Genomic DNA, 23,430 nt, shown 5'->3' with positions numbered 1-23,430 from the left:
GGACATTACTAGAACAACTGACAACATCTTAATGAGGTCTGTAAAGTAGCTAACAGTGTTGTATCAATGTTAATTTCCTGATTTTGACAACTGTAGTATGATTATTTAGGTGAACGTTCTATTTTTAAAGATAAAGAGCATTCTGTTTACAAATTACACCTACAGAGTTCATAAAAATATATGTATATTTCTTTCATATATATATGTGTGTGTGTATATATATATATCTTCCTCCCCCATATAAATAGGGGAAGGGAAAGAGAAGGAGAGAGAATAAATGATAAACCAAATGTAATACAATGATAATACTTGGGGAATATGGCTAAACAGTATCTGGGAATTATTTGTACTATTCTTAGAATATTTCTGTAAGTTTGAAATTATGTTAAAATTAAAAAAAAATTTTTTTTAATCATCAGATACAGGTTACCATTCAAAATGGAGGACAGAATGGAAACTCCCTAACTTAGTTGATAAAAGCTAAAATACTGGTTACCTACAGGATGGAGGTTGACTGGGAAAAGAAGCCTTTCTGACTGAGGGAGCTTTCTGGAGTGCGGGAAATGACGTGGGTAGAGATCACACATATGTAGACACGTAACATTCATCAAGTTGTACACTTAAGATGTGTGCACTTTGAAAAAATAAAAGTGAAGTGACTCAGTCGTGTCCAACTCTTTGCGACCCATAGACTGTAGGCTACTCTACCCATGGAATTTTCCATGCAAGGATATTGGAGTGGGTTGCCATTTCCTTCTCCAGGAGATTTTCTCCACCCAGGGATCGAATCCGGGTCTCCCACACTGCAAGCAGACTCTTTACTGTCTGAGCCACTTTTGGGTATACTGCAATTTAATAAAAAAACTTTGAAAATACTATTTACTCCAATCACTAAAAGTGGGTGGTACAGACATTTATGTACCTCCTGATGTGATGAACAGAAGAACCATTAGGAAATTTTCTTGAAAAGAAAAAAAAAGGAAAGTTAAATACGGCTAAGAATCATTTAATCAAATTCAGAATATGGGAACTTCTATAGGATAAATGAACAAACTTTGTCAATAAATAGATGGTATTTTCAAAAGGGAGACTATTAAAATGAAAAGAGACTTAAAAAGACTAATAAGGTGTAACATAAGGCTCTTGTCTGGATCCTGACTTAAGCAAATCAACTATGAAAGCTGATAAAGTTTGAACATGGACTAGGTATAAGATAATACTAAGGAACATTGTTAGGCATGATATGGTATTGTAGTTGTGCTTTTAATCCTTCAGATTTATGCTATTTAGGGGTAAAATGATATTATGTTTGGGATAGCTTTAACATATTTCAGTAAAAAAGAAATAACTTTATAAAATAAGATTAGTAAACTTGGTAATTAATGAAGCTGGGTGATTGGCTACATGAGGGTTTATTGTATTATCCTATTTGCATGTGTGGTGTTGGAAACTTTCCATTTAAAAAATATTTTAAAGACATTGAGGCTACCTTTCCCCACAATTAATACAAAAAGTGGAGAAGGCTATTAATAGATGCAGCCTCATATAATCTGAAGATTTTGAAACCGTGTTCCAGAAAGTAATTAAGGTTCTGCAGAACCTATTTAGGAGCAACACGCAAATGTAGACTGGTGGGTACTGTGTTTGGGAAGAGTTATAGAAAACTAAATTTTTCCACTTTTCATATGCATTCTTTTGCAAAGAGCTTCTTGCCCAATGAGTGAAAACCACTGGTACTATGAAAAAGAGTCCTGGATTAAATGTTCAAAGTATTGCTATAAAGGATATCATAGGAAGATGGCGGAGGAATAGGACGGGGAGACCACTTTCTCCCCTACAAATTCATCAAAAGAACAACTGAACGCAGAGCAAACTTCACAAAACAACTTCTGATCGCTAGCTGAGGACATCAGGAGCCCAGAAAAGCAGCCCATTGTCTTCGAAAGGAGGTAGGACAAAATATAAAAGGTAAAAAGAAAGACAAAGAGCTAGGGACTTCCGTCCGGGGAAGGGAGTCTTAATAGAGAAAGTTTCCAAACACCAGGAAACCGTCGCACTGGCGGGTCTGGGGGAAGTTTTCGAATCTCGGAGGGCAACCTAACTGGGAGGGAAAAATAAATAAAACCCACAGATTACGTGCCTAAAAGCAACTCCCAGCAGAAAAGTACCCCAGACGCCGCATCCACCACCAGCAAGTGGGGGCAGAACGGGGCTGGGGGGGCAGAACGGAGAGGGGCGGAACGGAGAGGAGCCGGCGGCATTGCTGAGGGTAAGGACCAGGCCTGAGTGCCCTGAGGGCAATCGGAGGAAGCTTTTGTGAGATTCCAACTTAAACTGTGGGATAGCAAAAGAGAGAGAGGGAAAATTAACCGGCCGTTCTCAGAACAAAGGGTCTGAGCAAGTCCACAGAAGAGCTAGCCTGTGGCTGACCGGCCCAGCAGCGCCCCCCCACCCCGCCCCCCCAGGCAAGGGGGAGGGGAAAGGGGCAAACTCGGCCCCAGAGACGGCACCCCCTACCACACTGCAAACAGGCCTCCAGTTTCTAACCAAAGACTTTCTGAGATTCTGGATGGTCGACATCCACCGGGAGGGTCGCGGCTAAACTCAAGGTGCAGGCACCCAACCGGCGCGCGCGGAAACTGAGGCTGGGGCCGCGGAGGGGAGAAGGCGCGCCGCACCCGCGGAGAGTGCGCCCATCAAGCTCCTGGCTGCCTGAGCTGCTGGGCCGGGGAAGGCACAAAATGCAGGGGCAACTGAGTCCGCGCTTTTGTGGAACACCCGAGGGCTGGAACCGCACGCAACGCAGGGCCCGCTCCATATAGAGCAGCCGGGAGCCTGAGCAGCGTAGACGGGGAAAGCAGTTCCCCTCCCTCTCCGCAGCGCTACGGAAGTAGGGAACCTTAACTAGAGACCACCTCCACCTGCCTGTGTCAGGGCGGAAATTAGGCACTGAAGAGACCGGCAAACAGAAGCCAAATAATCAAAGGGAACCGCTTCAGAAGGGACCGGTGCAACAGATTAAAATCCCTGTAGGTAACACCAACTACACCGGAAGGGGCCTGTAGATATCAAGTGTAAGCTGGAACGAGGAGCTATCTGAAGCGGAACCGAACCCACACTGACCGCAACAGCTCCAGAGAAATTCCTAGATATATTTTTACTTTTTTTTAATTAAAAAAAATTTTTTTCTTTTATTTTTTTCTCTTTTATTTTCTTTTAAAATTCCCTATTACTCCCCCACTACTCCTTAACTTTCATTTTCATATACTTTTACAATTTTTTTAATTAGGAAAAAAATTTTTTTCTTGTTTTTTTTTTCTTTTTTTCTTATTTTCTTTTAAAGTCCTCTATTACTCCTCTACTACTCCTTAATTTTCATTTTCATTTCACTATAACCTTGCAAAAAAAAAAAAAAAGAGAAACCCTATTTTTAAACCGAATTTCATATATATCTCTAAAATTTTTTGTTTTTCTTTTTAACATTGTATCTTTAAGAGTCTAACCTCTACTCTAGATTTTTAATTTTTGTTTTTCAGTATGTGATATAAATTGTGGACATTTAAGAATCTGATATTCAGTTCCCATTTTTATTCAGGAGTGTGTTGATTATTCTCTCCCAATCTTGACTCTCTGTTTTCTACCTCAGAACACCTCTATTTCCTCCTTTCCCCTTCTCTTCCCAATCCAATTCTGTGAATCTCTGTGGGTGTCTGGGCTACAGAGAACACTTTGGGAACAGACAACTGTGTAGATCTGTCTCTCTCCTCTTGAGTCCCCCTTTTAATCCTCCTGCTTATCTCTATCTCCCTCCTCCCTCTCCTCTTCTTCATGTAACCCTGTGAACCTCTCTGGGTGTCCCTCATGGTGGAGAATCTTTTCACCATTAACCTAGAAGTTTTATTATCAGTGCTGTTTAGTTGGAGAAGTCTTGAGACTACTAGAAGAATAAAACTGAAATCCAGAGGCAGGAGCCCAAAACCTGAGAACACCAGAAAACTCCTGAATACATGGAACAGTAAGTAATAAGAGACCATCCAAAAGCCTCCATACCTACACTGAAACCAACCACCACCCAAGAGCCAGTAAATTTCAGAGCAAGACATACCACACAAATTCTCCAGCAATGCAGGAACATAGCCCTGAGCGTCAACATACAGGCTGCCCAAAGTCACACCTAACACATAGACCCATCTCAAAACTCATTACTGGGCACTCCATTGCTCTCCAGAGAGAAGAAATCCAGTTCCATGCACCAGAACACCAACGCAAGCTTCCCTAACCAGGAAACCTTGACAAGCCAATCGTCCAACCCCACCCACTGGGTGAAACCTCCACAATAAAAAGGAACCACAGACCACCAGAATACAGAAAGCCCACTCCAGACACAGCAATCTAAACAAGATGAAAAGGCAGAGAAATACCCAGCAGGTAAAGGAACATGAAAAATGCCCACCAAGTCAAACAAAAGAGGAGGAGATAGGGAATCTACCTGAAAAAGAATTTAGAATAATGATAATAAAAATGATCCAAAATCTTGAAAACAAAATGGAGTTACAGATAAATAGCCTGGAGACAAAGATTGAGAAGATGCAAGAAATGTTTAATAAAGACCTAGAAGAAATAAAAAAGAGTCAATTAAAAATGAATAATGCAATAAATGAGATCAAAAACACTCTGGAGGGAACCAAGAGTAGAATAACAGAGACAGAAGATAGGATAAGTGAGGTAGAAGATAAAATGGTGGAAATAAATGAAGCAGAGAGGAAAAAAGAAAAAAGGATCAAAAGAAATGAGGACAACCTCAGGGACCTCTGGGACAATGTGAAACGCCCCAACATTCAAATCATAGGAGTCCCAGAAGAAGAAGACAAAAAGAAAGGCCATGAGAAAATACTCGAGGAGATAATAGCTGAAAACTTCCCTAAAATGGGGAAGGAAATAGCCACCCAAGTCCAAGAAACCCAGAGAGTCCCAAACAGGATAAACCCAAGGTGAAACACCCCAAGGATATCATAGGGACAACTGGAAAAATGTAAAAGGAGTTTGAAGATTAAATGGTAGTAACTTGTCAATATTCATGTCCTGGTTTTGATGGCTATATCGTGGTTATATAGGAGAATGTCATTTATGGGAAATATACTACCATCCTGAAGTATTCAAGAGTGATGGAGCATCATTTCAGGAACATATGCTCAAATCCAGTAAAGAAAGAAAGGTTCTTGATAATATACTTGCAACTCTGTAAGTTTGAGATTGTTTCAAAAATTTCAAAAATCCCTCACTAACCTTATCTTTCTTTGATGTTTCAAAAAGATAGAGGGGGATACTATCTTTGAATTATCATTATGTACATCAACCAGTGGAAGAAGGAAGTGTTAATTAATGAGGTTTCTATGAGACACACTGGTTTAACTTTTACTGAAGAAACTACTAGAAACATTTTATTTAGTCAAAGCTATTGTTCTTAGACAGGCGCATGAAGAATGGAATCTCTAAGAGAAAGTTTGTGAACTTTCTTCAGGAAGGTCTGTAACTTTTATCAGATATTTTGAAACAATCAGTATCCCCTGAAAGTTTAACAAACCCATTAATAATATAACAAGTATCATATTTGGCTGAAGTAACAAACAAAACAAACAAAACAAAATAACTCCTGTAACAGCTGGACTTTCCAGAGTCCAAAAATGAAAGGACTAGAAAGGATTTAAGGTGCCAATCCCTATTTTATAGGCAGTACTGTCCCAGCTTAACACCGAAAGAAATCCAGGAATTTTTTTTTTCAGTACTAGGTTTGTATAAAATTTGTTTTTTTTTAAAGGATGGTATGCTAAGCTATTATTAAAATCCTATTCAGATTTAAAATGTCAAGGTCTTCAATCGCAATTACCAGCTTTTTTCATGCTTTTATCACTATAGTTAATATTCTTTTGGATAATCCATGCTCATCTCTAAAATTTAAGTTTTTTAAAAAACTCGTTTTTGATAATTATGAAAAATTTCAAGCCCAGAGAAAAATTTCAAACCCACAGGAAATACACGTAACACCCTTTTCTCCTCATGTAATCATCAACTGTTTCTATTGTGCCATACTATTTTATCAAACCATCTGAAAACATGCTGTGGACATCATAATACTACACTTCTAAATACATTAGCATGTATGTACCTGCCAAAAAAAGCAAACTAGGACATTTTTCTTTGCAACCACATCTCCATTACCACACTCAAGAAAATCATGTTTAGTATCAACACCGGAGGGAAGCCTGTAGCTGATGGTTTCAAAAACAGTTGGACATGATTTAGAGACTGAACAACAACAGAGTATCAACATACACACCACATTCAAGTTTCCACAATTGTCCCCCAAATTTCCTTTACAGTTGTTCCCTCCAATCCATTCAAAGTTCATGCTTTGCAACTGCCAATTCCAGAATATTCTCCCCCATTCTTCTGTTCCATCCACCACTTTTCTTTGTCTATCAGAGCACTGACTCCTTTTAAAAGCCCTGCCCAACTGTCCAACATCCTACCCACACATTCTAGATGTGTCAATTTCCACATCATTAAATTTAGATCAAAGAACTTTATCAAGACCACCACACGGGGCTTGCAGAGCACCTCCCAATGCATCACATCAGGATGCACACAACACTGAGCCATCTCACTACTGACTTGCTTAGCTGGACAACTCAGTAAATGTACTAACTGTTAGATCACTCTATTTTTCAGGGCATAGCTATCTCTTTGTAACATGTCAAATAATAATTTGAGACTACAAGGATGTTTTTTGTTCCCCAACAACTTTCCTTAATGGTTTAGATTAATTGATGATCTTTGTCTAATTCAACCACTACACTGATAATTACAAAGAACTGATTTTTAAAATTCTATTATTCTTTCCACATTTATTAATTGGCATTCTGTTTTTCATCTTTTCCATCTTGCTGTTTTTTCTGTTTTTTTTTAGTCTCTATGGACTCACAGATTTTTGTCTCTGAATTCACTCTGTTACAATCCATTGTCTTCATTATCTACCATTTTTTGATTCTCAAATTGTCTCCAATTTGGCTTCTGGGAGTCTCTTTAAATCTGCTCCCATGTCCTCCTGATAATACCCCAGTAGACTTTAATTACTTCTTCACTTTCTGAAATTTAGTCACTTCTCCATGAAGCTCTAGTATTTCTCTTAGTGGTATTTGGGATTCAATGTCTGGATACTACATATGCTCACTGCTACCAGGACATCATTTCATATTTTTCTGTAATTAAGACTTTGGAAAATATTCCAGAAATGCAGTTACTTTCAAACCTATGACTTTGAGGTTCATTAAATGCAGATATAGAAATAGTGAATAAGCACATGAAAAGATGCTCATCATTATTATTAGGGAAATGCAAATTAAAACCACAATGAGATACCACTTCATAGCTACTAGGATGGATAAAATAAAACATACAATAACAAGTGTTGAAAAGAAGTGGAGAAATTAGAACCCTCATACATTGTTAGTGGGACTGTAAAATGACGTAGCCACTTTGGAAGACAGTTTGGCAGTTCCTCAAAATGTTAAACATAAAAATGTCATTTGTTGTTTAATTGCTAAGTCTTGTCCAACTCTTTTGCGACCTCATAGACTGTAGCCGGCCTCTGTCCATGGGATTTCCCAGGCAAGAATACTGGAGTTGGTTTCCATTTCCTTCTCCAGGGGATGTTTCCAACTTAGGGATCAAATCCGTGTCTCTTGCACTGGCAGGCGGGTTCTTTACCACTGAGCCACCAAGGAAGTCCATGGCCATTATATTTCTATATTTTTAAAATATTCTTTCCCTTAATTAACTCATCACTAAATAACTACTTTTTATATCCACTTTTTACATGATTAGATATTAATGACAACCACCAAAAACTTTAATGACCGTTTCTACCAGAAAGAGTTCCTTCTACACATCTTGTATTAATAATTAATTCATTACAAATAAAATAATAAAACTGATTATGATTAGAAGTTTAAAATGTTCTTATAACCGTTTTTACTGAAGAAAGCACTCTGAAGAGGAAAAACATGATCCATTTGTACCCAAATGACCAATGTTAACTTACCATGTGTGGAGCACTGATTGTTGCTTGGAATCCTGCAAAAGAAGAAGAGAACTACTGATACATTCAGCTGCAAAAACACATGAAACGCTCCATGTCATTCCTTTTCTAGCATCCATACATTGTTTTTCATAATAATTATTTTCACGTTTATGATCTCAAGAAATAAAAGTATTTTGTACTTCAAAGTACTGTCATGCACAGTTAAAATTAGAAAATATAATCATGCCAAAGGCTCTTTGTGCTCAGTACAACAGTCCCACTATTTCTAAAAATTTCTTCCCCCATGTAGTTAGTTAAGGAAGAATTTCATTGACTTGATAAATTTATGTTTTTCCCTTCAGATTCACAAAAAGAAAATAAGCTTCCATATACCATAAAATATGCAAAATCACTGCAAATTAACTTACTTCATATTTTTGACACCTTAAAAAGAAAACTGGAACTAGCAACCAGAGGAACTTAAGAGACTAATAAAGTACTTCCATTTACTCTTTACACTATCACCTAATGTTCATTAAAACTATCTTTTTTTACTTTTAGCTTTTAGTTTTTTCCAGTGTTGCTTTCTCAAGACTTATTTACCTGCTTCTGCATCTGAAGCAATTTTCACTGAGCGGTGGTAGCAGGTGCCTTCGGGGTTCAGAAGCTCCCCAGGATCTTCTCTGCTGACCGTTAAAGTACTTCCAAAAGAAGGCAGCATGGCAGCTGGCCGACAGAATCCTGAGGCACTCCTAAGCCTCAAAGGCGCCCACTGCCAAGGCTCAGCAGTTCAGCAAAGCCTGCTTCAGGAGAAGGAGTTAAATATGGCACTTTCTAAAAACAAGCACAAACCAGAAAACTCAGGGCAAGTGAAGCAGAGAAGTCAGTAATAACTTAGCTACACATTCCCTTCAATACCGATTTTAGAATTTTCTGCTACTGCAAAAACCAACCTTTGTCAACATTAGAGACCCTAAAGAGAATTCAGCACACAGCTTAAACTCTAAGCTTTCATCTGAAGTGCACTTTAAGGAAATGTTTATAGAATTCTTACATATATCCTTCAAGAAAATAGAAACTGTAAGTTTTCATCTAAAGGACGCTTTAAGAAATTGTTTATAAAATTCTTCTATATCTCCTTTAAGGAAATAGAAAAGACACTTCCTAAACAATACTTTATTAAAATGAATCAGCAAGGTAAAAAATGGAAAATGGTCTATTTTTACTTACAAAGATTAGAGAGCAAATGAGTAAAATTTGTGACATTTTCAAAAATCCAAAACTTACCTATTGATTGTGGAGAATCCATATAAGGGTTACATTTTGCATAGTGGGAGCGGTCTGTGGCCAGCATTACTTCAAACACTTTATCTGTCTTGATGATTCCATTTTCTGAAATGAATGAGGCAATACTTTAAGCCGGGAGTGGCATGATCAGATGTAGTTAGTAGTTTAGCATAATTACTCTGGCCACACTGCAGAGACCAGACTAGAAGAGAGCAAACTTGCTGCGATGGCTCAGGTGACCACAGTCTGGTCTTTAATAATGAAAGTAAGGACGAAGAAAAGAAGGACTTGAGTTATATTTAGTAGGTAATGTATACTTGACTGACTAGCTTTGAAGGTGGGAGGGGGATAATGTTTGAGATGCTGGTGTCATATACTGGTCTGAGAAATCCTAGAGAAGCATCATTCGCTAAGGAGAAAAAGGAGAAGCTATGTATTTAGGAGGAGCGATAGACCATACTCACGGAGATACATAGCAGCCAGTTGGACAAACAGATCTGGGGCTCAGGAGAAAAATCTAGATTAGAGATATAAATGACTAGCTGTACAGATGGGAACCGAAGCAAGGGAAGTGAAGCAAAGTGGCCAGGGGAAAAAGTACACAAAGAAGAAAAACAAAAGTGTCCATTTAAGAGAAATGCAAAGGAAGTGATGCCTTCAAAGTTATGATGAGGAGCAGCCACAGAGGCAGAAGAAAATCAAGCGGACATACTGTTACAGGGACCAAGAGAAATAAGTTTTTCAAAAAGGAAGGCAAGACCATATGACATAAACAACTCTTGAAAACATTATAGAAGTGAAAGAACTCAGGGGCAAAGATGGCATACTGTATGATTCTATTTGATGAAATGTCCAGAACAGGCAAATCTATAGAGAAAGAAAGTAGACTAGTGGTTGCTTATGGTTAGGAGAATAGGAGGGCAAAACAGGGTATCTTTTTGAGGTGATGAAAATATTAAATTGACCATGGTAATGGTTGCACATACCTGTAAATACACTAAAAGTCACCAAATTTTACCATCTAAATTAGAGAATTATTTTTAAAATTTAGTGGGGCCAGAAATGGCAACCATAAGAAGTACTGCTTCTGAGAGAGAACCATACAGGCAGGGAAAGGATGACACCGCGTGATACGGCAATGAAGGGAAAGAAGGAAGAAAGTGAAGGGTCCTACAAAAACAGAGGAGCAACAAGATACACCAGATCCTCCCCTTTTCTCACCACTATTACCAATATCATTATCCATTAAAGAAACTGCAAGTGCTCTTGAACTGTGTGCATAAAATGCCTAAAAATAGGAAAAAGAAAAACTAACTCCAGTCAAAGCTACTGTAAAAACAAGACAACATGCAAACAAAATATTTCAGCTGTTTAAACATACCAATACTATATTCTAAGAAAACTTAACAGAAAGTAAATAATACCAGAAACATCAACATCCAAGACATCTACTAACACAATTATCAGGGAATTCCCTGGTGGCCAAGTGGTTAGGACTCAAGTGTTTTCACTGCAGGGCATCTGGGTTCAACCCCTGGTCTGGGAACTAAGATCCCACAAGCCACATGGCACAGCCAAAAAAAAAAGAGAGAGAGAGAGAAAATACTATCAGACTTTAACACAAGAAAAAAAAATTTCAACTCTCAAGGCAAAAAAAATCAAATTACCTAGGAAGAGTTAAAAAAAAAAAAAAAAGGCAACCATTAGCTTCCTTAAGAGCAACATTCAAAGCAAAGCAAGAATGAAGCAGCAGCATTTTCAAGAAATTCAAGGAAAGGATGTGCAAGTTAATAACTAAAAAAGGAGCAAACTGTAAATGTACCCAACAACATAAACAAATCTCAAGAGCACTAACCTCAGTGAAAGAAGTCAGGCAAGGAGATTGTACCCTGTGTGATTCCATCTATTAATATACTCAATTCCAGAAAAGTCAGAAACACAGAGGCTGAATTGACCTCGGGTTGCTAGAGGTTGGGGGGTGAAAGGAGGAGATTAATTGCAAAAGGGCATGAGAAAATTCTGTAGGTGAAAGAAATGGTCTGTATCAGAGAGCAGCATACTTCTGTTAAGATCCAAACGGTAAATATTTTAGGCTTTGAAGGCCATATAGTCTCTGCTGCAACTACTTGACTCTGCCACTAAAGTGCAAGAACAGCTATATAACAGACACAAATGAATGGGTGCGGTTGTACTCAAATAAAACTTTATTTCTAAAAACAGGCAGCAGGCCAGATTTGGCCTGTGGGCTGTAGTTTGCTCATTCCTGTTTTATATCATTAGGGTGGTGGTTATACAACTGTATTTGTCAAAATTTTCAAATCGTCTTCTTAAAATTGGTGCTGCTGCTGCTAAGTTGCGTCAGCCGTGTCCGAATCTGTGCGACCCCACAGACGACAGCCCACCAGGCTCCTCTGTCCCTGGAATTATCCAGGCAAGAACACTGGAGTGGGTGAATTTTTCCATAAATTATGTCTCAATAAAGCTGACTTTTTAAAACTGCAGCCAAAACTGTTCTTCGAATTATCAAGGTTATAGGAAAAAAGTCTTAAATGTGCAAGGACACAGGGAATGCTAAACACACATGTCCTTCCTAAGAAATAATGAAGTGATTACCAGGGATACCTCAGAAAAGTACATATGTCCAATTGTAGAGCAAAGGTTAAAATTAAAAAAGGGTGGATTGGCCTGCCTCCAGAAGGATCCTGTCAAATTGGTTTAGCCAGAACACCCATTACTCCTGATGTAATTTTCCACCCACTGATCCACTCCCTGCTCCAAGACTATAAATCCCCACTCACTCACGCTGTATTGATAACTAAGACCAGTTTTATACTGATGGCTCTTTTCCCCTATTCCAATTGTTACTGAATAAAATCTGGTTTAATTTTTTTTTTTTTAAAGGAAGACTAAAAGGGTAAAGACATTAGTGGAGGACTTCCCTGGTGGCACAGTGGGTGGGAGTCCACCTGCCAGTGCAGGGGGCGTGGGTTTGATCCCTGTTCCAGGATTCCACATGCCCCAGAGCGACTAAGCTCACGGGCCACAGCGGCTGAGCCCGTGGCTCGACAGCCCAGGAACTGCAACTCCTGAGTCCACCTGCCGCAGCTACTGAAGCCGGCACACCCCAGAGCCCACGCTCCACAAGAGAAGCCACTGCAACGAGAAGCCTGCGCACCGCAACTAGAGAGGAGCCTGCACAGCAAGGAAGACCCAGCTCAGCCAAAAACAAATAAAGAAATTATTTTTTTAAAGACCAAAAAATAAAAAAGACCAAAAGCTGTTTTAAAAAAAAACAAAGAGAAGCCGCCACAATGAGAAACCCGTGCACTGCAATGAACAGCAGTGCCCACTCACTGCAACTAGGGAAAGCCCTCACAAAGCAAGGAAGGCCCAGTACAGCAATGAATTTTTAAAAAAGACACTAGTGGGATAATAATACTTATGTTGTATGTTCTGACAAAGTAGAAACAATGCAACTAAAAACAACAGGAAAAGGAAAAAAAGGGAAAAGCAGAATTAGATCATTGACTGTTTTGAGGAATCAAAGGATACCACTTAATACTGACTGACCAGACAGTATTAGAAAGAAATACCAACGTAAGAAATACTAAGCATAAGAAAAGGTAGTTTAAGGACACTATAAAATGTATAAATACACACTGTCCAAAATAACAAAAAAATGTTTTAAAAACTAGCAAATAAGGCATACCAACTAGAGAAACACTTAAATAGTCATAGACTGGTAAAGATACAAATCATTTTCCAACTAAAAATATTACAAATTTGGATTCATTAACCCAAATAGAAAGTACTGTTTCTACATAAATAAGCTCAGGCAAGCCACCTGTAAAGGCTACTAAAACAGTTAAAGCATTTTTTAAAAAGTTCAGAGTAGTAATAAGAGGTATCATTTACTCAATATTTACCACAGGCCAGACAAAACCCTAAGCACATTACACATTCTATCTCTTTTGAGATATGAACTTAGGAACTATGTAGCAATCTTACGTTATCTCTAACAATCCTATAAAGTAAGCACCATTACTACTCCATCTTACAGATAGTAAGACTGAGCACAGAAAGACTAAGTTGTTCCAGGTCACTGAGCAAATGAGGGGCAGGACCCTTGAAACTGAGATGTCAGATTCCTGTTGACCACTTCACTGTACTGCTACTACCATATTCAAATAGCTTAGTGACTTACACGAATTCACAGACTCTCAAGGTCAGAAGGGTCATCAAGTCTAACTTCTTCATAAATTGGTACCATGATCTCTACTTGAAGAGCTGCACAATGTGAAACAGCCATTTCGCATTTAGACTACATTATCAGAATTGTGTGAACTGTGCAAGTTGCTCAGTCGTGCCCAACAGACTATACAGTAGACCCCATAGACTATACAGTCCATGGAATTCTCCAGGCCAGAATACTGGAGTGGGTAGCCTTTCCCTACTCCAGGGCATCTTCCCAACCCAGGGATCAAACCCAGGTCTCCTGTATTGCAGGCAGATTCTTAACCAGCTGAGCCACAAGGGAAGCCCAATTATCAGAATACTTCCCTATATTAAGAGGAAATCTCCCTCTTTATAACTCACTTACATAAACCCTTAATGCTACTCTCTAAAGTCACACAGAATATACTGAACTTTCTATCCAAACAATACTTTTTACACATTTAAACAAATCATGATCATTTCATGCTTTTATCTTTCTCAGGTTAAGCAGCCTCACTCAACACTTCCAATTACCATTATATTCACCCATTCTTCTCTAAATGAACATTTCTGATACATAAAATCAAACACATTGCTGCCAGCACATTCTAAAAATCAAGTATATTGAAGAGATTACTTCCCTTAAGCTAGATAACATACATCTGTCAAACTTACCTGAGTTTCTTTGGTAGGTTTCTTAATCTATAGAGGGATATAGAATTCACACACACACCAAAAAACTAACAGGTTTTTAAAAGTATGTCACCAGTCATTTATTAAGAAGCTAAACACATAAGGCTCAGGATAAAGACTTCTTAGACTATGAGTAGGTGATTTCCAAAATTTCCACTACAAGGTTATTATTTGATTTTTCCCAGGATTCCATATTTTGAAAGATGCCTAAAGCAAGCTATGCTTACTAAGCTATTAAATCATTTTCCCATTTTTCACAATCTGACATACACAACTGCCAGTGCCTGCAATATCTCTAGTAAACAGCAAAGTAATGTTTCACTTCATTGGTACAGCCTAATTATAAGTAAACATGCAATTACTATTAGGTTTTCTGAATTAGTGAACAGCTTTAGAACCACTCACACTCAATTTTCCTGCACCCTAAGGATCAAGGGCCCTAATTAAATAATTATAACAATGGTTAATGTTGATCTGAATAAGAAGTTAGTAGAATCCAGGAAGGAGAATGCAGAATCCAAGCTATAAACAACAACAACAACAAAAAACTTGAAAAAATTAGACCCATGTTAAGAAGGTATTTGTTTCTCTTTTCAACTTGAGGAATAAGGAAGGGTAAAAAGGGAAATAAATTCCAGGAAATGGACAAAAACCCTATACAAGAGTCAAAATTTATATAAGAACTGTAAACTGTGGCATGATTTCAAGCAACTGATAAAAGTGTAAAAGAAGGAAAAACATAAATTCCCTGGAAGTTCAGTGGTTAGGACTTAGCACTTTCATCACTCTCAGTCTCTGGTCAGGGAACTAAGATCCCACTAGCCATACAGGAAAAAAAGAAAGAAAAAAAAAAAAAAAGGAAAAACATTTGACTATTCCTCTTCAACAGTAGAGAGGGGTCTGTGATATTAGAAAAAAAGAGCAGAGAATAAACTCATAGTGCACTATGTAGCTCAGAGAAGTACTGACCCAGTCATTAATGTTTGTGATGATGGTTATTAATTTTCAATACTTAAAAATTAATAGAGTGCATAAGATTTACTGCTCAGAAGCAAATGAAATGTTATCAACTTTGACAATGCAAAAGAGCCACCAATAAGTTGAAAAATAAGCACCCTTTCTTACAAAGTGGAAGAGTTACAGTGTCAGTTTATAAATTAAAGAACACAAAATTGAGGTTAAAGTATATTACTCAAAGTTACAAAGGGAACCACAAAAGAGGAAGCAGAAATTACAATATAACTGTATGTGGGGAAGGGAGTAAGTTAAAAGGGTGTAAATACTCATCCATCTTGGCAGGAAGTCAGTAAATGATGTCTAAAGCTGATAAAGAAATAGCAGTTCAAGCATATTATTTAGAGACATGAAGACAATCACCAGAAGACCCAAAAACGCAATTAAAAATGTTCACTAGAGGCTCCAGTGAGCAAGATGGAAGATGTGGCAGGGTCTCTGTTTCTTTCACAGTGGTAGAATTGGGGGCATTATCTAGCCTCTCTGTAGTTAAATGTAGTCTTACAATTAAGTTCTTGCCAATGAGAACACAGGAAGAAATAATGTATGCCCTTAAAAGGAATGTGGGTTTTCTCTTTTCCCATTTTTCTTCTCACCAGCTGGAATATGGAAATGATGGAGTCAAATTAACTTCAACTTTGTAGACAAGGGAAAGACTTTTGGGGTCACAATGAGAAAAAAGGAGCCCAGGTCTCCAAGACCATAGAACTACCATATTAACTCTGAATTGCTTGCTTACACTTGGATTGTTACAGGAGACAAACTTTGTATGTGTAAAATGAGATCAGCCTGAACAACAGGACTGGAGTTGAAGTATGGGAACAGGTTGCAGAAGACCCCTAAAAGGCCTGAAAGCTAAGCAAGAGGCATCTCCATTTGGTACAGTAAGCAACAGAAATTTTGGCAGAACAGTGAGAAACAGAGAGTAGTATACTAAGACAATCAGTGTAAGGCGTAGCATGAACCTAGGGGACAGAAATTCAAAGTGTGATGACCAATCAGACACTTGGAGGCATATCACTCCAAGTAAGAACTAAGAGCCTAGGCTAGAGTACAGTCAATGAAAATATGGTGAAAGGGTTGACTGTGAAAGGCATTTGTAATAACTACCGAGTTAATCTTGGGACAATCTGAAAGAATGGATAACTATTCCAAGATTTCTGATCTGGGAGAACAAAAGACCGGAAGCAATCTTGGCAGAGATGGAAAAAAAAGACAGATCCGGTGCTGGTATGAAGCACTGAACACACAGATAAGAAAACAGGCTACAGATGGATTTCAGGTCACACAGAAACAGTTTCTGTAACTTGTTACAGAGTTAAATCTCAAATAAAGAACTATTACATTATTGTATTAGTTTTATGACTTGAGTATTTGTTAATCAACTACTCTCTATTTCTTCCCCACTAACAAAATGCCAGGGAGAACAGTAAGAAATCAACAAAATGGTTCCCTTTTACTTCCAATCTAGAAAAATTAGGCGTTGAAAGGAGGTAAGTAGAACCTGAGATACTCTCCGTACAAAAAGTCTGAAAGGGATTAACTTTAAATTATATTATTTAAGTTATATAATAAACCATAATCAAAGAAAAATTTTAAGTGATACCAAGTTATGATAAAGCATATCATCTAAATATCAGAGATTATTAAAAATACATCTTTCTCTAAACCATTATCACTTAATAGATACACAGTTATCTGTTCTGACACTGCTTCTCAAAAGAGCATGTTCCTTGGACTCCTTACATTTCTGACAAAGTAAAATGTCATGCAAAACTCTATAAAATATAGGTAACCAAATATTAACTTCTCTGGTTCTCTCCTATAACACACACACACACACATACACTCCCCACACATGATTTCATGCAAACCATGAAGTGATTAAAATGACAGCATCTTGGATTTGGAAGGGTCCTCAGAGGTCTACTATATAGTGAAAGCCGAGGACAAATCTCTTTCACAATATCGCTTACAATGAAATGGTCGATCATTCTTTGCTTCAACATATCCAGTGACAGAAAACAGTTTTTCAAAGCCAAAACTCTGTTAGGATTGCTTTATGAACACTTCCTTATAATGAGTCAAAATCTGCCTCCCATCTGTCCTGGTTTGACCCTTCACTACATGATTTCCTTCAAATATGTAAACACTACTAGGGAGCAGGGGATGAACTGGGAGATTGGGATTGCCATATACGCACAGATAATTAACAAGAATCGACTGTATAGCACAGGGAACTTTAATCAATGCTCTATGGTGACCTAAATGGGAAGGAAATAAAAAAAAGAGGGGATATATGTACAACTATTCACTTTGTTGCCCAGCAGCAAATTAACACAACATTGTAAAGCTAGTCCAATAAAAATTAATTTTAAAATAAACACTACTGCTCTCTTTAGCTTTCTCATTGCTAAATCAAACAACCTCCATTTCATCAAATCATCATATAAGATCCTGGTGCACTTGTCATCTTGACCACTCTTGTCTGAAAATCTTTGGTATTTCACTGCTACACTTAAAGCGTGTTGGTCTTAACTAAGTGCAATACTAATAAAAATATGTGGAACAGCACAATAGAACTAAGATCACACTGAGTAGAATGTAATATAATCTATCATCTAGATCTAATGCTGCTCCAAAGAACTTCTTATGATGATAGAAATGTTCTACCTCTGCACTGTTCAGCAGTCTAGCCACTAACCTCATATGGCTATTGAGCTCTTGAAATGTGGTTGGTATGACTGAGGGGCTGAATTTTTAATTTTAGCTAAATTTAAGTAGACACACTGATATTAAAATTCTTCCTCAAAAATTTTTCTATTAAATTTTAGTCAATACACTGTAAGTTTACTTACCAGGATGTAACCATAAGACTGACATGATATAAGTTAAAACGAGGGAGTGTTTTTTGGATTCTAAGTGAGGCCCAAATTTCCAAAAAAAAGTCACTTAGGATTTTATTACCTGGTTACATTTAGCCCATGAATGCACATGATAAAACTAATATTCTCTTTTCCACTAGTTATGCTGTTAGTGGATAAGAACTGACACTCCAAACAGAATAAGAAAATGATTTCAATTTATTTGTAGAAATAAAGAAGGACATAAAAACTAAAAATTCTTAAAAATTTAAATGCCTACTAAGGGTCTTCACTGTAATGTTTTATTAAGCAACTCAAACCAAACATTTCCTCAAATAAACTCCTGCTCTCCCACACTTCCTAGCACACCCCATCCCCAAATCCCTGCAGCTCACTCACTTATTATTTCCAACTCAGAAAATGGTCAATCGTTCCCATTGCCCAGGTCTAAAACCTTGTGTCATATCCTTGACTCCAGTCTTTCTCCTACACCCCAAATCCAAACCTAGCACATTCTATTTTGTCCGTCTAGAATGCCTGTCCCCCAGCTCTATCTGCATGACTTGAATTTCTTCTTCATCAAATCTTTACTCAAATAACACCTTAGTGAGGCCTTCTCCCCTACAGCTGCAAACCTACCACCCCATACTCTCCATCCTTGTTCCCTACTTTGCCACTTATCATGTGATATATATTTTCTTTGTCTGCTCCCACAAGAAGTAAGCTTCAAGAGAGAATAGATATTTGCTTCTCATTGCTGTATCCCCAGTGTCTGGCACATAGAAGACAGTCAAATGTCAGTTGACTGTTTCCACAAATTATACATACATTATACATGCAAATGACATACTCAGGGTTGCAAAGGAAATATACTTAGAAATAACTGATGCGTTAGGGCAGTGGATTGAATTTTTTAACAACAACAGCAAAATAGGTAAAAGAACAATTATTAGCATTGTTTTAAGTGACCAATACAGCATTTGAAGTCTAGTCAGAATTAATCTTTCACAAACACTTTGGTTTGGACATCCCTGCTCTAGCAGACAACCTTTCTCAAGCTCATCCACTCCTGCCCCCTTCTCTTCCTTTCACCACAGCATAAAATTATCCCAATAAAAGTAGAACATAAACTCTAATATAAACATTAATCGTCACATTCCCTGGATTAAACAGGCTCTCAGTTGTTTTGAATTAACATTTCATGAGCACGTTATCAGTCTATAGTCATAAAGTATCTATTTTCCATTTCTAAAGACCCGTGATGTCCAACATGTGGCATCAAAGTTCATTTAAATAGCACAAAAATCCAGTTCCTCAGTTGCACTAACCACGTTTCAAACACGCATGCCCCATGCAGCTAGTGGTTACCGTACTGAACGGCACAGATATTGACGCGACAGGCAGCTCTGCTGGGCAGGTCTGCTAGAGATTTTTTTCCTAAAATTTTATTTCAAAGTATAAAAATGATTCAACTGAAACACTGGAAGGGTTTAGTCTTGTAATTTTCAGTTCCCTATGTCGGTGATTCTCAAAGTGTGGTCCCCAGACCAGCAGCAGCGTATTACTTAGGAACTTGTTGGAAATGTGAAATCTTGAGCCCCAGCAATTGATCTTAATTTGTTTAATGAGCTCTCTGGGTGATCCAGCAGATTTTGAGGCATACTCAAGTTTTAGACCAGGGTTGGCAGTCACTTTAGAGCAGTTATCAATACAAACATAGGCTCTGAGGTATTATGAATGTATCATTACAATCTAAAATAATCTATAAATATCGACTGTGAAATCATACTTCTATCATGTCTTGTAGAAGAAAAACCTCAGTAGGTATTTTCAATAAAATTAATATAAAATATTAAAATGAAACCAATCATGAACCTTATTTGATTAAAAAAAATTAAAACTGTAATTTGCTTCCTCTTCAAATTTGCAGATCCATATTCACTTCAGTATCAGCATTATCACATTTTAATATTTTTCTACAGATTCAGTTAGAAGCCTTTAAGTGAGGAAGACTACACAGTGGTGCAATTACCAGGAAAGAGAAATTTTCAATGTATGCCAACTGAAATTTTTATGTGAGCAAATATTAGTGTTATTAGTGAACTATTAAATAAATATGAAATCTATTGGCTCAAATTAATTCATCTAGAAGTTGAAGCTAAAGTTGCAAAAGTGTTATGAAAAAGGCTAAACAATCTACCTATATTATTTCCTCTTAATCATAGAACTAGTATAGAACTAAGTATCAACATCCATGTGTGTTAAATATTTCTCATTAAATTTTCTGACAGGAAAACAGCCTTAGAAATTTCAGCTATGAATACATTTAATGAAATACATTAAAAATAATTACAAAACCACTGGGAAAAGATCTAGTTTTGGCTTACTACAAATTTGGCCCGAAGAGGAGAGTCTTCAAGAGCCTGATTGATTACAAATTTCTGCCAGAGCCAAGTGTTTACTGAGATAACCTGCTTGTGGAAAATTACTTAATCACAATTCAAGTACAGAATGTTTCAGGTGCGTAGGCACTAGATAATTTTAAGAAGTTTTATTAAAATATTTACAACATATTGAACTTCTGGTCTACTCGAACCTAAATCACTCTTAACACTGCCACTGCACGTAAATTTCCATTTCCAATCAAGTATCCTTCCATAAAGTGAATACTTGGCAATGTTAGACAGGGCTTTTAAACCTAAACATTCTTTGAACACACACACACACACACACATATATGTGTATGTATATATATATATATATATATATATATATATATATATATAGCTAAGTTGTTTCAGTCATGTCCGGACTCTGCGACCCCGTGGACTGTAGCTCGTCAGGCTCCTCTGTCCATGGGATTCTCTGGAGGGCGAGAATACTGGAGTGGGGTTCCGTATCCTCCTCAAACATTCTTTACTAAACACTAAGGACACAATCTATAACTTTGGAACATTGTGCTTCTTAAAACAAACCAAAAACAAATGACTAACATTAAGTACTAACCATGTGCCAGCTAATGTTACTTATTTCTCTCACTAACCTTGGTATTCCTAGCATAGATCCAAGCATATAATATATACTTAATTTGCATTTATTTTTAAAAAAGTAATAATAATTAAGATGAAGGAATTCAAAGATACTAAAAAAAAAAAAAGAGAGAAAAAAAGTCCCGGCCCTCGAGGTTACAAATCGAATTCCGAAACATGACACACGAAAAGCTAAACAACCTATAACAATTAAAAATACCACGTGGCAGGATTGTGATTATTTGCAAAGTCAGTGGCAAAGAAGAGTGCTGTAAATTTCTGACCAAAGAGACAGTATTATAGACTGCGGTTCTTCTGGTCTCCCGACAGACGACACTATAGTTCAATTTAAAAAAAGAAAGTGACACAGCACTCATCCCACCCTAAAATTATCATCAGAGGAAGGAATACAATAACTAAAGAGAACGGTGTAAAGAAAACTTCCATGCACAGCTTTTAAAAGCATACGATGGCCCTGATAAAAGTGAAAACGTGCCGCAGAACACAATCGTTCGCTGGATCTCCAGGACCTCTGAAGGCTCCTGAAACACAAGTCTCTCAAGGAGAGCATCCTTCCTCCTTTCTCCCTACGAAGCTTGCCACTGGACAGCCGTCCCAGAAATTTCTCCCAGCATCCGCAGTGACAGCAACTCTCATCTTTCTCTCCCTCCCCTCGCCAGTATCAGACGGCGGCATCTCCCGCCAGGGGAAAAAACGGAGGGCGGGGGGTGGGGGAGGCAGAATAGGCGAGAAAGCTTGCAGCTAGATCGATTTAGGACGGGAAGAGTAGGTGTGAGGACGCGGGGGTCGAGGGCGGGGTCCTCCCAGCTCCAGCTCCAGCCTCTCGGAGGCCTGGCCAATATCCCACTCCCCCACCCCCAACCAGGGCGCGCCCCTCGCCCGCTGGACCTGAACCGGGAGGCGACGGACTCGAGTGACAGCCCCACTACCCGCGCGCCCACCCCCCAGCCCCGTCCCCCAGGCCCGCGGAGAGACGCCTGCCCCCGCCCCACGAGCAGCGGCCCCGAGCTCCTTCTCTGATTCCAGTCCACATCGCCGATGAGTGACAGGTCCCGGGGGAGGCAATCGCCAGGGCTCGCTGCTCCGGACCGCGGGTGCAACCGTGGGCCGAAGCGCTCCAGCAGGCACGGGGAGTAGACAGAACGTCCCGGGCGGCCCCAGGGGACCCGGACCAGGCCTGGCCTTCCCGGGTTGCCCCACACCCGGCGGGGGTGGCACTTACTGCGGAGGTTGTGGATTAGCTCCGAGTGGCTGGCGCCGCCGGATTTCCAGGCCATCGCTAAGCACACCCGGAGCAGGTACAGAACCACCTTCAGCGCGGCGACGGTGCCCAGCAGCTTCCCCAAGAGTGAGACCACCTCCCACACGGTCACCGCCCCGTTCTCGTCCCCGCTGGAGCCGCCGCTGTTACTGCCGTCGTCGCTGCCGCCGCCACTGCGCGCTCCCGGCATCCCCCGCGGCACGCATGCGCTCTGTGACGCCGCGCGGCCTCGGGCGCGGCCGGGTGGGGCCGGAGGCGGGGGTGGCCTCGCGCCCCGCCGCCCGCGCGAGGGGCTGCTGCGGCTGCCTGAGACTGGCGGCTTGGCCTCGCTGAGTCAGCGCCGCCGCCGCCACTGCGTGGCCTTTCTGAGGCCTCGGGCTGCGCAGCGCCTCCTTGCTTGGGTTTGCCCTGCGGTCAGGCGGGGTGGGCCCCAGCGCGGTCGGCCGCGTGCCTCGCTGCGGCTCTGGTCACCGAGAGCGGTGGCGAGATGGCAGGTCGGGTGTGGTTCCGAGGCTGCCGGTGGCTCTGCAGTCGCCGCTGGGTCAGCTGTTGCGAGTGGCGGGTCTGCTCCTATAGCTGTCCAGATTGTTAAACGGTGGGCTTCCTCCGTCCTGCCTTCACCAACCCAATGAATGACTAATGTATTTAGGTCGGTTAGAGTAAGAGCTCCCTATGGTAGAGCCTGAATATCTTAAACGGAGGGCAAACGTCCTCTCTAACCCGAGTTACTCCAGGCTCTAGTTGACAAATACATTTAGTGTCTGGTTAGCAGAGACTTTGGGACCCTGATTTGTTCTCAGCTCTAAAGCACAAATTCGGAGAGTGGAAGAACACTGAGACACGGGTTGGAGGGTGGAGCACCGAGAATGCTTTGCTCCTTAGGAAAATGCACTTGCTTAAAAATATTATAGTAGCCTATGGCGACTATGTTTTTCTCCTAACACAAGTGTGCATTTTTAGCTATTT

At 39.5% G+C, this 23,430-nt stretch overlaps 1 protein-coding gene across 3 annotated transcripts in view; it reads right to left on the bottom strand.

Annotated features, from left to right (window-relative positions):
- The window catches only part of PCMT1 (protein-L-isoaspartate (D-aspartate) O-methyltransferase), a 42,895-nt gene extending 20,238 nt beyond the window's left edge, over positions 1–22,657 (bottom strand). For all 3 annotated transcript variants that reach the window (XM_061130301.1, XM_061130299.1, XM_061130300.1), the window contains exons 1-3: positions 22,426–22,657; positions 9,368–9,472; positions 8,102–8,133 (exon numbers count right to left, since the gene is read on the bottom strand). In XM_061130301.1, the coding sequence (XP_060986284.1) occupies positions 8,102–8,133; positions 9,368–9,472; positions 22,426–22,654 (366 nt within the window). In that variant the 5' untranslated portion in view covers positions 22,655–22,657. The remainder of the gene's footprint in view (positions 1–8,101; positions 8,134–9,367; positions 9,473–22,425) is intronic.
- Between the last annotated feature and the right edge of the window lie 773 nt (positions 22,658–23,430).

The sequence above is a fragment of the Dama dama genome, chromosome 26, assembly GCF_033118175.1.
Source record: "Dama dama isolate Ldn47 chromosome 26, ASM3311817v1, whole genome shotgun sequence".
NCBI lineage: Eukaryota > Metazoa > Chordata > Mammalia > Artiodactyla > Cervidae > Dama > Dama dama.
This window is presented reverse-complemented; position numbering and strand designations above follow the sequence as displayed.